General features: G+C 41.8%; 1 protein-coding gene across 13 annotated transcripts in view; it reads right to left on the bottom strand.

Annotated features, from left to right (window-relative positions):
- The window catches only part of CADPS (calcium dependent secretion activator), a 666,812-nt gene that overhangs the window by 225,392 nt on the left and 426,027 nt on the right, over window positions 1–15,393 (bottom strand). For all 13 annotated transcript variants that reach the window (XM_073592156.1, XM_073592166.1, XM_073592157.1 and 10 more), the window contains exons 12-13: window positions 15,176–15,312; window positions 5,521–5,708 (exon numbers count right to left, since the gene is read on the bottom strand). In XM_073592156.1, coding sequence (XP_073448257.1) covers window positions 5,521–5,708; window positions 15,176–15,312 — 325 coding nt within the window. The remainder of the gene's footprint in view (window positions 1–5,520; window positions 5,709–15,175; window positions 15,313–15,393) is intronic.

The raw sequence follows: 15,393 nt of genomic DNA on the forward strand, positions 1-15,393 counted from the left end.
GGGTGATCAAAAGGTTTACTATGTGCCTAGCTGGTGTTCTTCTACAGTGGGGGAGGTGCTTTTTCTAGGGGAAGAAATGGATCCTTGTTCAGGCTTTGCAGGAACACAGGATCTATGCCTTTCCTCCTGACAGAAGTGCGATCTGCCTTGTTTACATAGACAGACCCCTGTTCTGCTTCTCTGCTGGATCAACGTTGGACATCGAGTCTGCTGTACCCGCCAATCGGCTCTCGCTGTGTGTGATCACAGTGGGAGAAAGCCAGCAGCTGCGGGCATGCATGCTCCCTACTGGGAAGGGGGGCAGAGGTGCCACCCTGTAGCAGTAAAACTGCTATAGGTTGGCCCTTAAAAGAGCAGTATGGGGTTTGTTTGTTTTTTATTTATTCTTACCTAGGTGGATGGAGCATCGGTCCTATGCTGCATCTGTCCCCCGGCGCCTCTAACACTGAGAACCGAGCTATTGAACACTGCTGATCACTCAGTTCTCACAGCTCCCCGAGCAGAGAGCTGGTGACTTTCAGTTACATCTCTCTGCTCTGCCCCCTCCTCGCTCACTGGAGCACAGGGCTATGGAGGGGGCGGGAGCGGCTGGCTCAGCCTCTCAGCGGCTCGCTGGGAGGCTGAACCGGGTGTCGGTCCAGGGATCTGGGTCCATCTAGACTCTATGGTCGTGATGAAGCTGAGCCTGGACCAGCTCTGTGACATCAACAGAGAGCGGACTTCAGCACCGCTCTCTGCTGAAAATGGGTCACAGGAGTGCAAAACGAACTGCACTCCTGTGATCCATAGGAGAAGTCCAGCCAAACAAGCTTTGGCTGGACTTCTCCTTTAAGTGGTTAAATACATTTCAATTAAAGCCCATATCGGGGCAAACACAAAACTCCTTCCCCCAAGTCCATCTTTGGTGGAGGCATTTTTAGTGTATTTCTCACAGTAAGAATTTTATCATAAAAAATGTGCCAAGCTTATTTTAGCTGGCCATTTTAAATACAAAATAGCGCTTAATGGAATTTTGCTGGTAAAATAATACAAGGTAGAAAGTTATTGGATGTTCATGTTTGTTATGGGGAGAAATAAGATGATTATTCTGTTGTACCAAGTCCTAAAGCCTGACCGCCATTGAAAATCCATTGCCAGCTTAGACCAGGCTAAAGAGATTGCAACTATGTTTGTAGAAGGGTTCTCTTTGTGTTGTGTATTCCAAGTAAGAGGTTCAGCCTGAGTCCTATTGTAGTAACTGAGATGAGGTCTATTTATGGGCTAAGCCCCCAGGCACCAGACATTGGAAGTTCATTGTGCCTGTTAATTAAAGAAAGTAATTTACTTACCTTAAGGGCAAGGAAAGTCTACGTGTGTACATTATGTGAACTGTGTTATTGCTTCAACAACCTTACAAATCTCTAGTTGTGTGCCATAGGGCTCAGTGACTTTACTGCTTCTTAACCCCTTGCAGGAGTTAAAGGGCTTTTGTTAAGCTAGCAGGGAGTATAAAGCAGAGCTGTTGGTTTGTTTTATTAGACTTGTAACTGGCAGTTATAGTACAGTATGTATAGTATATCATAATATAAACAGTGAGAACAACTCTGAACCCATTCCGGAGCATTTAAGGAGGCCCTGTCACCAACATTTGCAGGTAAAAGCACCAAAAAAAAAATCAAGTATATTAAATACATACTTGCAGCATTTTTCCTTCTCATAAACATTTTTTTTTTGATTTGCAATATGCTTCTGAGCTTGTTTGAAAACTGAAGAGTCACTTCCCCGGCAGAGCCCCCTTCCTCCTTGGACATCTTAGCCCTCTCCTCTTCTGGGAGTGTCTAATTACTGTGTGCTGGCCCAGCTACACTTATCCCAACCTTGCTACATAATCTTTATGTATCTGCCAGGGAAGGAGCAAAAGGGAAATACTACAGAGCATCATTAAGTGACACCTTGGAACTTGCTGGGGCTGTTGGCATCACATCCAAGATGGCAGCATGCAGCATCAGTCTCAGAGCTTTTGGAAGTCTACACAAGGAAGGCTTTTACAGGTAAAAAATATAAACAAAATACATTAAATGCTCATATAATCTTACGAGAAGATTGTTGTAGAAATGAATGATCTGATGACAGGGTCTCTTTAAAGTATTAAAAAAGACATACTAACATCCCATTCTAAAGAAAGTGTAACCCGCTTGATACATTTCAGGGAATGACTAATTAAAGACGAATGAAATATAATTTTTGAGTTACTGTGGCTTGCTCAGTTTTCCTTATGGAAAGACTTAGAACTTCTAACAATGTTTCTATTGATGTCAGTGCTTTCCTGTCCTGATGACAGCTGCTCTTTCAATTTCTTTTCGCAGTGACAGGAAGTCAGGGAATATCTCCTCATTGGGACAGATGTAAAAACCAGTAGGAAATTTTAAAGCATATATCCTGCCAAAACTATTTTTCTTTTGGATAGTTTGGATAGTCAGGCAGGATTGGAACCCCTGTCAGATTTTTACTGCTATCTGGGTTTCTGGCCTGGGAAAGATTTTTCCTCACTTCCTGTTCTGTTGATAACATTTAACAAAACAGGAAGTGAGTTGAACTCTCCAACAAACAGAAAAAAATAGCTTTTCTATAGTGGAATAAAAGAAGGCTAGAACTCCTGTGTTTTCCAGTGCTGAGGAGCACCAGATTGCTCAATGGGGTTGATTTACTAAAGGCAAATAGACTGTGCACTTTGCAAAGTACAGTTGCACTATGCAAGTGTAGTTGCTCCAGAGCTTAGTAAATGAGGTAAAACTTCACTTTGCAAAAAATACCCAATCATGTGCGAGGAAAAAAAACAAAACAGTATTTTCCCTTGTACATGATTGGATGATGGAAGTCAGCAGAGCTTCTGCTCATTTACTAAGCTCTGGAGCAACTGCTAAAATACATACAAAACAATAAATATAATTGGTCACGTTTTATATCAATGAATCCATTAAAATATTTAAAAAAAAAACATTTTAATCCTTTTTCTGCCACAGACATATGACAAGCGTCATACAGCAACCACGAGTGTGTGTAAACTCCGCAAGCCTTCAGTAAATCAACCTCAATGTATTTTATATAGCCATGAGTTTTTATATTAACGTATTAATTTAGACTGACAGCTGGATTCCTTCTAGGACTTTTATAGAAAATCCTTAAGTCTTCATATACACATAGCCTACTTTGACCGCCAACTGTGGGAAAACGCAAAACATGGCGAAAATCGCGCAACAAATTTACTGCGATTTTTTGCACGTTTTGAGGCCAGCGGTCAAAACGTTCCTATCCTGAACGCGATTCTTCCGTGTTCAGGAGAAGGAGGTTGAGGGAGGTTGAAGCTCCCCTAACTGCAGCAGATCCTAAACTCTGGTAAAGGTCCATTATGTACATGGACAGATAGGCTTTTATGTTGTTGAGTTTAGGAGTTTTGGCAAAAAAAAACCCACCAAAAGCTCCTAAACTCAAGTTTAGGAGCTGCTAGTGTACATGAAACCTTTAGAAAACAAACATACAAGATGAAACATAAAAGCACCACTGCACTTGTAAATCCAGAAGAAGATTTTAATGTGTTATAATTAAGGGAAAGCCATTGTTTTTTAGGGACTGCAAGGGTCCCCTGTTTTCAGGACCATGGACATATATAATAACAAATATTTTCAGGACAATGGACATAAATAACAACAAATATAATTGGCCAAGTTTTATATCAATGAATCCATTAAAATATTTAAAAATCTATTTAATCCTTTTTCTGCCACCGACATATGACATATGTCATACAGCAGCCACGAGTGTGTGTAAACTCCACAAGCCGACTGTCGACTTTTTGATTAAAGCAATTGGGTGGCTGTACAGCCGTCCAATCGCTTTCATGTGAACTCTGGAACTGTGCTCCCTTACCACCAAAAACAAGCATGCACCCCCTGACATGTTTCCAGGCTCCACTGTCCCACCTGTAGGGCTCAGGACCCGCATGGAGGGTTTTGCTGGGTGGAGAGGAGGGAGCCCAGTGAACATCCATTCGCTAATCTCTCCTAGCTGTAAAGAACCTGGAAGCAACATATATACCATTATTTGCAGTTTCTGGTATCATTTTGAGTGCCATTTGAGCTCTGTTAGCTTCAAAGGAAGGCAGGTGAGACCCACATATATGCACACACAAAGGTAGGCACACATGTTGGAGGGTGCCTACGTATGAAAATGTCACTTGAGCTACATGTTACATATCACTGTGCACATTGAAAAAAATAATTCTAGGGCCATTATCTGTGGTTAACTATAAAGTGATGACCTGTAGGTACTTTTAAAGTGTTCTCTCTGGAAAATATAGGGTACCAAAGTTCATCATTTTGTGGGTGCACACAATTTTAAAGCTTGGCATGTTGGGTATCTATTTGCTCGGCGCAACCCTCACTAATATTTTACCAAAAAAGTGAGGTAATATATTGTGTTTGGTTTAAAATTTTGTCAATTTTTTTTACAAAAGATTGGACATAAAAGCTGTTGAGCAAATATTGGGGATTTTAACTAATCTTTGGGCCTAAAATTCATTTTTAAACATGTGTGCAAAAACAGCACTGGCAGTGAGAGGGTTAATGTATTTAATCCAAATATTTTGTATTCTCATCCATGCATACAATGTTAGAGAGGACATGGATCAGTTGATGGTAATATATAAGATCTTCTATTATCAGGCAGCATGAAAAACTGGACTAATCATTTCTGTAGCCCTGAAGGAGGGGGACTGTGTAACTCCTGAAATGTGTTGGCAATCTTGTGTCGATTACAAACAAAATCTTATTCTGGACTTTTACAAGTGAAGTGTCATTTCTATGCTTGATATTAGATTTTATAACTGTCTGTGTCCCTGATGCAGATTAGTCTCACTTCCTGTCTGGTGAAATAGTTGTCGCTGGGAAAGAAAGCGTGAGTAAAATCTCTATAATGGGTCTCTGTATAGCAGGAAACACAGACAGTGGTTCCATTTGTAGTAAGAGGTTGATTGAAAAATGCTTGAAGAGGTTGCATCCTACATCTGTGCTTCCTGATAGTACTTGGGTGGGTTCTGTTTCGGCAGACTTTCCAGAGAACGGGGTCTGTCTGGTTTCGACCAGATAGACCATAGTAAAGTACCTTTGTCCCCGTCTGGAGCTTAACGCCCCGGGGGATCAGGGAATTGGCACGTCTGTGTACCCGTTGCACTTTTTTGTGACCACTCTTTATGTGTGTGCACATTTTTTTGGCACCGGGTGAAGTTTTTTGGGTGTGTTATGCACGCCATAGGCTTTCAATAAAAAAAAAAAAAAAACTGCGCTTCCTGATTCCATAATTATAATAATTAATAAATAATTTGTTTATTATTATTAGGAACACCAATCCTTCCCCACTCTAAATCTTTAGTTATCTATCTTAAATTAACAAAAAATAGCTGACATTAGGTTTCAAATGCCAGAAGTTTAAAATGCCAACATTTGTCAAAAATACCAATCTAAACGGAATGAATATTTCATTTACCTATTGCCATGTACATGTGATGCACAGAAGGCGAAGCTATAATGGAGTAAAGTTGGGTCAACCATGGCTCCATTTTCTGCTCTCTCCAGTAAATCGCTTAGATAACAAAGGTGTCGATGGCAGCCTCTCACTCCATAGCGCGCACAGTATTCATCGAGGACAAACACCTGACCAGGACTGAACCAACCCTACAACAAAACAGATTAACAAAATTATTATTGATAGGCAAACATAAAAATTGTCTTGTGAATTTACCAATGGTGTTTCATAATGACAACCAAAAACAAACTCTATGATAAGCCTATACTGATGTATACCAATAATGGTTTCGGGATGATGCAAGCGTCCTCCTCAGTGCACAAGATGCCTGTTATACCGTCCTGAGGGGAGGGGTCAGGACGGCACGACAGGCATCTTGTGCACTGGGGAGGACGCTCACATCATCCCGATACCATCATTGGTATACACCAGCATAGGCTTATCATAGAGTGCTGCACTGACGCTCCTAATCTGTGTGGGTACCCCTGAAGGGGACTTTTACTTTATTTAATAAATAGTTCAAACTGTATTTGCACTATCAAATCTTTTCCTGTTTCATATCCCGGTTGGTGTATGCTGAGGAATCCAGGAGCCTAACATTCAGGGGCGTAACTAGAAATCACAGGGCCCCATAGCAAAATGTTGTATGGGGCCCCCCTGCAAACAGCCCCCCTCCCACAGCCGCCCTAGCATCAATGCAGCGTGACCTGTGCCCCATACAGAGTGGCCTGTGCCCCACACAGCGTGACCTGTGCCCCACACAATGTGACCTGTGCCCCACACAGCGTGACCTGTGCACAATGCAGCGTGACCTATGCCCCATAAAGCAAGACCTGTGCCTCACACAGCGTGACCTGTGCCCCATGCAGCGTGACCTGTGCCCCATACAGCCTCACCTGTGCAGAGGAAGAGGCAAGCCGCCTGGATCAGCAGAGAGCAGGATTGCCCGCTGTAATATAGCTGTAATCGAGGCCCATTGTCACATAGCCCCACCTCTTGGCCTGATGCCTTTGATGACGTCACATGTCCCGCATTGGACTGGCGTTCTGTCTATCAAAGGTGCCAGGCCAAGAGGTGGAGCTATGTGACATGACCCCCGGGAACACTGGAAGTTCTAATGAAAGCTATTACAGCGAGCAATCACACTCTCTGCTGATACAGACAGCTCGCCTCTTCCTCTCCTCTCTCTTCCCCTGGCTGCGGTGTGCACAGGTCACGCTGTATGGGGCACAGCGGTGCTGTCATCCTCACCGGGCCCCATAGCGGCTGAGGGCCCCATAGCGTTTGCATGGGTTGCTATGGCGGTAGTTGCGCCACTGCTAACATTATTATAAAGCCCAGAGGTGGTTTGCATGTGTGCTTTGACAGCTTAACTGCAAAGTCGCATGCTCCAAGGTGAGCATTCACTACCTAAGGGGGGGCACTTGAGTGATGACACTTTATCACGGCTTGGATCACATCTTTTGGATTACACAGACTTTTATTATTACTGGATTAGTGACGCAGTTGGTCGCTACTTATATGCACATGAGCACTTTGTCATATGACCTATATCACCTACAGCACCGCTTTTCAGCACGGTCATAATTGACTTATTTGGACACTATGAAAGAACAGAAGCACTTTGATATATTGCTGCTTTATTAATATTTTTTTTTGTTTTAAAATACACAGTTATGCACTAGGCACTTTCATTATATTATCCACTCTATGATATATATAATTCACTGGTTCATTATTTTATTCTATTTGAGATTAATTATTTACTGCACACTTCTTATATATACCTTTTTAGCGCAGCATATATATATATTTATATTATAAACAAGATGAAATGATTCAATTCAACTGCCCCTTCTTAAAAATTAAATTAAAAACAAAAAAACAAAAAATATTTTGGTCTTAAAATGGAGAAAATATTCTAATCTTCAGTGGTTAAGAACACTGACCATTTGGTTGTCTGCATTATCAATGCATTGGTTCAGATATGCTTTACTAAATCAGAACCAATGGGGTTGATTTCCTATAGAAGAAGAAACCATTTACCAATCCAAGTTAATGTTCATTAGGCTTACTAAATACGCTGTCCCAATATGTTGGGATGAGAAATAAAATGAAAATTGTGGATGTAAGTGCCACAACTTGAAAATGAAAACAAAAAAAAACATTAGGGTCTTAAAAAGGAGAAATGATTCTAATTCTTCAGGTTTAAGAACCTATCATAAAAAATGCCCACTGTGAGAATACAATGTGGTTGTTATGAGATCAGTGCATGACACACATAAACGTTAATGTTCATTAAAGTGAACGTTCATTGAGCTTTGTAAATAAGTTGCAATAACTTTGAATAAGTGTAAACTAAATAACGGAAATAAAAAAACAGCAAAAGAAACACAGAACTTTTTACTCACACAATATTGGATGATTAAAGTTAACACACTAAATGTATCAGACTTTCAAACCGCTAAGTGAACAATCTGAACTTATTTAGTAAATCAACCCCAAAGTGTTTTTTCTATAAGACCATAATATATTTTGCTCTTATAGTTAACAATTAGCTTTCACTTTATTTGTCTGTCAGTATATGACTTGACAGATGGCTGCTATGAGAATTCTGGACATTGGCACTCTGCAACAGAGCTTGATTTAATTATATCATTATAGATTTCCATTACAAACTGCAGTTATGGTCTTAACTTACGTTTAACCTACTCATAATTGATAGCTATTGCTCTTAGTATTGATTACAAATGGTCAGTACGCAAAGTATATACCACCAGAGGCAAATTAAAGGGTAGAGTTAAAAAAGGTGTCTTGAATAATAGCCATGCTTACATACCCACCCAACACTGAGCTCTCACTATAATCTCTAGTTATTGTGTGGACAAATCCCCTTAAGAAGGATTTTGTATTTTTCCAAATCCTTCATAGTAAAATGTAGGTTTGTATTTAATTATTCAATAACAGGTCAGGACCTTGGTAAACAGACTGGCATCTTGGGAATTAAAACTGTTGTTATGGGAAAACTTAAAGAAATGACCACTGAGTGTACTTGTAAAAATAAGGAATTCTGTACAGTGAAAGGTTTTATGGAGGAGTAATTTTGATTGCTCTTGTTTAAAGTGTAACTAAACCCTAAACCAAATCTTTATCAAGTTGCAGCTTACCAGTAGTTAGATGTAGTGACTTCATTAGTTTAATTTTTTAGGCTTTTTTCCTCAGGTGGCAACGCTTACTCTTTGAGGGTGTTATCACCCTATGTTGCTCTCCTAATTTAGAGTACAAACACCTACCCCTCTCCTCAACTCCATTACATACAGTGAGGGAAAACAGTATTTGATTCCCTGATGATTTTGTATGTTTCCCCACTGACAAAGAAATGATCAGTCTATATTTTAATGGTAGGTTTATTTTAACAGCGAGACAGAATAACAACAAAAATATCCAGAAAAACATTTCAAAAAAGTTATAAATTGATTTGCATTTTCATGAGTGAAATAAGTATTTGATCCCCTAGCAATCAGCAAGATTTCTGGCTCCGATGTGTCTTCTATACAGGTAACTAGCTGAGATTAGGAGCACTCTCTTAAAGGGAGTGCTCCTAATCTCAGCTTGTTACCTGTATAAAAGACACCTGTCCACAGAAGCAATCAATCAGATTCCAATCTCTCCACCATGGCCAAGACCAATTAGCTGTCCAAGGATGTCAGGGACAACATTGTAGACCTACACAAGGCTGGAATGGGCTACAAGACCATCGCCAAGCAGCTTGGTGAGAGGGTGACAACAGTTGGTGCGATTATTCGCAAATGGAAGAAACAAAAAATAACTGTCAATCTCCCTCGGTCTGGGGCTCCATGCAAGATCTCACCTCGTGGAGTTTAAATGATCATGAGAACAGTGAGGAATCATCCCAGAACTACATGGGAGAATATTGTCAATGTTCTCTAGACAGCTGGGACCATAGTCACCAAGAAAACAATTGGTAACACACTATGCCGTGAAGGACTAAAATCTGAATGATTCAGAGGAGAACTGGGTGAAAGTGTTGTGGCCAGATGAGACCAAAATCAAGCTCTTTGGCATCAACTCAACTCACCGTGTGTGGAGGAGGAGGAATGCTGCCTATGACCGTAAGAACACCATCCCAACCGTCGAACATGGAGGTGGAAACATTATGCTTTGGGGGTGTTTTTCTGCTAAAGGGATAGGACAAATTCACTGCATCAAGGGACGATGGATGGGGCCATGTACTGTCAAATCATGTGTGAGAACCTCCTTCCCACAACCAGGGCATTGAAAATGTGAAGTAGATGGGTATTCCAGCATGACAATGACCCAAACACAAGGCCAAGGCAACAAAGGAGTGCCTCAAGAAGAAGCACATTAAGGCCCTGGAGTGGCCCAGCCAGTCTCCAGACCTTACTCCCATAGAAAATATGTGGAGGGAGCTGAAGGTTTGAGTTACCTAATGTCAGCCTTGACACCTTAATGATTGCCATCAAGGGTTTTGCCACCAAGTACTAAGTCATGTTTTGCGAAGGGGTCAAATACTTATTTCGCTCATTAAAGTGCAAAATAATGTATAACTTTTTTACATGTTTATGGATTTTTTTGTTGTTATTCTGTCTCTCACTGTTAAAATAAACCTATAATTAAAATTATAGACTGATCATTTCTTTTTCAGTGTCCAAATTAAGAAAATCAGCAGGGGATCAAACGTTACTTCCCCTCACTGTATTGTGGAGAGGTTATGTAGCTCATAGCTGATAACAATGCTTGATATTTCAGTTTAGTACAAAGGAAGTTACAAGGGTTTTGAATTTCTATCAGAATCAACAATCTACAAAGCCATCCCCAAATCTGTCCCCAGCTACATCACTAACCTTGTCTCAAAATACCAACCACATTTGTTATCTTCGCTCTTCCCAAGACCTCCAGCTCTCTAGTTCCCTCATAACCACATGCCTTGCTCTCCTTCAAGACTTCTCCAAAGCCTCTGTCATCGTCCAGAACTCCTTACCCCAATCTGTCTGACTGTCTCCTAGTCTATCCACCTTTAGGCGATGCCTGAAAAGCCATATCTTTAGAGAAGCCTATACTGCCTCCACCTAAAAACTAAACAAGTCAGGCCGTCTGATTTCTGGATTGTATTGTAACTGTACTGTGTGCCTTCATTTTTTAAAGTGTGCAAACTGTTGTTGCTATATAAATCCTGTACAATAATAATAATCATAATCAATACATATTCTTCTGTACTTGCAAAAATGTACTATGACTGAAAAAAACAAAACAAATGCATCCATCACACCTAGGGCCTGGTAAGCAGCAATATATTACATTTTGTTTTGGGTTTAGAACACACTTTAACTTTGAAATTCTATTTTTTTTTGCAAGTTATACCAAAATTATTCTTATTTTCACTCTCAGAAATGTGGGATATGGTCATCTTGTCAACAGACAGGAATTCATTATCAAATGCGCTATCCCTGCTGCAGTGCAAATGTGTTTTTGTCTATGTCCTGGTTGCAGAGCTCCCCAATATGCAGACAGTAATAAAAAACCTTATAGACACACTAACCCTCGCCTGCTCTATCGAAAAGAAAACTGGACTTTTGTTACTTTGAGTTCATTGACAGACATGGGCATTCCTAGCTGGTATAAACCCCCTTCCTGCTACAATATAGGCAGCTCAGTTATTCACAAAGCAGTACAAGGGAAAAAAACACAAGAGGAGCGGGTGCTGTGCTTGTTAATGAACTCAGAGAACGGACTTTAATTGCATAAACAGGGCAATACTGGCTCCATGGTGCCACCAGAGCATTTTTCGCATCTGTGTCTATCGCATCCACATGAGGATTTGTTTGCTCTTGCCACAAACCTCAGTACTTCCAGTACTGTTGAGATGGGATGACAGTAGATCCACATCCGGCGTGCCCCACTGCAGACAAAGCTGTCAAAACACTTCTGTCTGACAACTGAGGTAATCCCCCTGCCAGATTTCCACGCTTGAAATGTACACCACGGAGATTGTGGGCACTTGAAGCTCTGCCCATCAAAGGATTCTGGAGGCCTCCGGCACCGCTGCTGCACTTTTCATGCCATCTTGATGGTTAACATAGGCCAGTGTCATGGCTAGGGATGGGCTGAATACCCCCCCCCCCCCCCCCGGTTCAGTTTGCACCAGAACATGCCAACAGGCAAAAAATTTGTGCAAACATGGGAACCCTATTTAGGTCTATGGGACACGAACATGAAAAATCAAAAATGCTAATTTTAAAGGCTTATATGCAAGTTATTGCCATATAGGTGTATAGGGACCCGGGTACTGCCCTAGGGGACATGTATCAATGCACAAAAAAGTTTTCAAAACTACCGTTTTTTTAGGAGCAGTGATTTTAATAATGCTTAAAGTAAAACAATAAAAGTGAAATATTCCTTTAAATATCATGCCTGGGGGGGTCCCCTTAGTCTGCCTGTAAAGTGGCACATCTGTATGATGTGTTTTACAGTGCCGCAGCAAAATTACATTTCTAAAGGAAAAAAAATTGCTTGCAGCTGTAAGGTATTGCCGACTCCCGGCAATACAGATGAAAAAAAAAAAATCAAGGAAAAAATTGGCGTAGGTCCCCCCAGTTCATGGTGTGGATTTTAAGGGGAACTCTACGCCAAAATTAAAAAAAAAAAACAGCGTGGGGTCCCCCCCAAAATCCATACCAGTCCCTTTGGGTCTGGTATGGATTTCAAGGGGAACTTCATGCCAAAAAAAAAGGCGTGGGGTCTCCCCCAAAATCCATACCAGACCCTTATCTGAGCATGCAGTCTGGAGGACAGGATAGGGGGCGAGCGAGCGCCCCCCCGACCTGAACCATACCAGGCCACATGCCCTCAACATGGAAAGGGTGCTTTGGGGTCCCCCAAAGCACCTTGTCCCCATGTTGTTGAGGACAAGGGGCTCGTCCCCACAACCCTGGCCCTGTGGTTGTGGGGGTCTTTAGGCAGGGGGGCTTATCGGAATCTAGAAGCACCCTTTAACAAGGGGACACCCAGATCCCGCCCCCCCATGTGAATGGGTATCGGGAACATTGTACCCCTACCCATTCAAGTGTCAAAAAGTAAAAACCACAAAAGACAGTTTTTGACAATTCCTTTATTAAAAAAGAAAAAGGAAAAAAAAAGTGCCCCGCGATGTACATCCATCATAAATCACGCCACCTGATAGACCTGAAAAATAGAGAAAAAAAAGAAGGGGATCCCAAAGCACCCTCCCCACTTTGAGGGCAAGCGGCTGGGTATGGTTCAGGAGGAGGGGGGGCTCACTCGTTCCCTCCCTTCCTTTCCTGGCCTGCCAGTCTGCTTGCTCTGTTAAGGGTCTGGTATGGATTTATGGGGGGGACAGCTTGTATAACAGTGTAAATTTGCTGTCCCCTCAAAATAACTCAACACACAGCCATTAATGTCTAAGCCACTGACAACAAAAGTGAGTACACCCCTAAGTGAAACTGTCCAAATTGGGCCCAATTAGCCATTTTCCCTCCTCGGTGTCATGTGACTCATTAGTGTTACAAGGTCTCGGGTGTGAATGGGTAGCAGGTGTGTTAAATTTGGTGTTGTCGCTCTCACTCTCACATGCTGGTCACTGGAAGTTCAACATGGCACCTCATGGCAAAGAACTCTCTGAGGATCTCAAAAAAAGAATTGTTGCTCTACATAAAGATGGACTAGACTATAAGAAGGTTGCCAAGACCCTGAAACTGAGCTGCAGCAAGGTGGCCAAGACCATACAGCGGTTTAACAGGACAGGTTCCACTCAGGACAGGCCTCATCATGGTCAACCAAAGAAGTTGAGTGCACGTGCTCAGCGTCATATCCAGAGGTTGTCTTAGGGAAATAGACGTATGAGTGCTGCCAGCATTGCTGCAGAGGCTGAAGGGGTGGGGGGTCAGCCTGTTAGTGCTCAGACCATATGCCACACACTGCATCAAATTTGGTCTGCATGGCTGTCATCCCAGAAGGAAGCCTCTTCTAAAGATGATGCACAAGAAAGGCCGAAAACAGTTTGCTGAAGACAAGCAGACTAAGGACATGGATTACTAGAACCATGTCCTGTGGTCTGATGAGACCAAGATAAACTTATTTGGTTCAGATTGTGTCAAGCACGTGTGGAGGCAACCAGGTGAGGAGTACAAAGACAAGTGTGTCTTGCCTACAGTCAAGCAGGTGGTGGGAGTGTCAGGGTCTGGGGCTGCATGAGTGCTGCTAGCACTGGGGAGCTACAGTTCATTGAGGGAACCATGAATGCCAACATGTATGGTATCATAGTGAAGCAGAGCATGATCCCCTCCCTTCAGAGATTGGGCCGCATAGTAGTATTCCAACATAACGACCCCAAACACACCTCCAAGACGATCACTGCCTTGCTAAAGAAGCTGAGGGTAAAGGTGATGGACTGGCCAAGCATGTCTCCAGACCTAAACCCTATTGAGGATCTGTGGTGCATCCTCCATTGGAAGGTGGAGGTGTGCAAGGTCTCTAAAATCCACCAGCTCTGTGATGTTGTCATGGAGGAGTGGAAGAGGACTCCAGTGGCAACATGTGAAGCTCTGGTGAACTCCATGCCCAAGAGTATTAAGGCAGTGCTGGAAAATAATGGGGGCCACACAAAATATTGACACTTTGGGCCCAATTTGGACATTTTCACTTAGGGGTGTACTCACTTTTGTTGCCAGCGGTTTAGACATTAATGGCTGTGTGTTGAGTTATTTTGAGGGGACAGCAAATTTATACTGTTATACAAGCTGTACACTCACTACTTTACATTGTAGCAAAGTGTCATTTCTTCAGTGTTGTCACATGAAAAAAAAGATACAATAAAATATTTACAAAAATGTGAGGGGTGTACTCACTTTTGTGAGATACTGTAAATGGCTAAATACTAATACTAAGTGGCTAATACTAATACTAAGTACTACAGAATGTATTGGTGCTATATAAACACTAAAACACACAGTCAGATGGGCTCATAATCCTCAGTATGGGGGTTAGGTTCCAGGATTTTTACCAAAAGGTCATAGGAAGCATGTATCCAGACAAAACTAGGTCTTGCTTATTGCCAATGGTATATGCTTTAACCATGAATGCTTTAAAAGATGAGTCTGGCCTGTGAAATGGTCCCAATTTGACTGTTCAAAAAGGCAGAAACAATAGGATTAATTTACTCAAGGAGCAGAGACTGTTCATTTCAGAGTGCTGTATGTTTAGAAAGCCACAGACTGATTTGCTTAAGCTCACACAGAACTTTGGGCTTCTTCCACAGTTCCATATAACAGAGCTGGGTAAATTAGGAGGAATCACATGGGAGAAGCTGAGCAAGTGACATGCTCACCTATACCCGGGAATATTAGGTATTTCACCTGATGGTCAAATAGAGTGGAAGGAGAAGAAACAAGTAAATGTTGTTGGTTGGGGGTGGGAGTTAAGTGACCCTTTTATTTTGACCTGCACAGGCAAAGAAAAAAAGGTCAACTGAACCTTATTTACTATGCATAAAAAAATAAATTCCAATTATATTTACAAAAAAGATACATTGCTACAAAACACTCAAGAGACAGCTTACCAAACAGGAATAGGAGTCACTAAGTCTGTGGTCCAGTGTAAGTCGCTGAAGCATCTCAAACAGGGTGGCGTGGTCAAAGTTGCACGGGTTTGAGGAGATAAATTCGTCCATGCCATGTTTTTGGGCTCTGTCAGCATCTGTTTGTTTCCATGTGTGGAAAAAAATAAAGTTTAGAAAAACAGAAACAATTTCTCTCTATTTTGTTTTTTTTTAATCCA

This window comes from Aquarana catesbeiana, linkage group LG07, assembly GCF_042186555.1.
Source record: "Aquarana catesbeiana isolate 2022-GZ linkage group LG07, ASM4218655v1, whole genome shotgun sequence".
Classification (NCBI taxonomy): domain Eukaryota; kingdom Metazoa; phylum Chordata; class Amphibia; order Anura; family Ranidae; genus Aquarana; species Aquarana catesbeiana.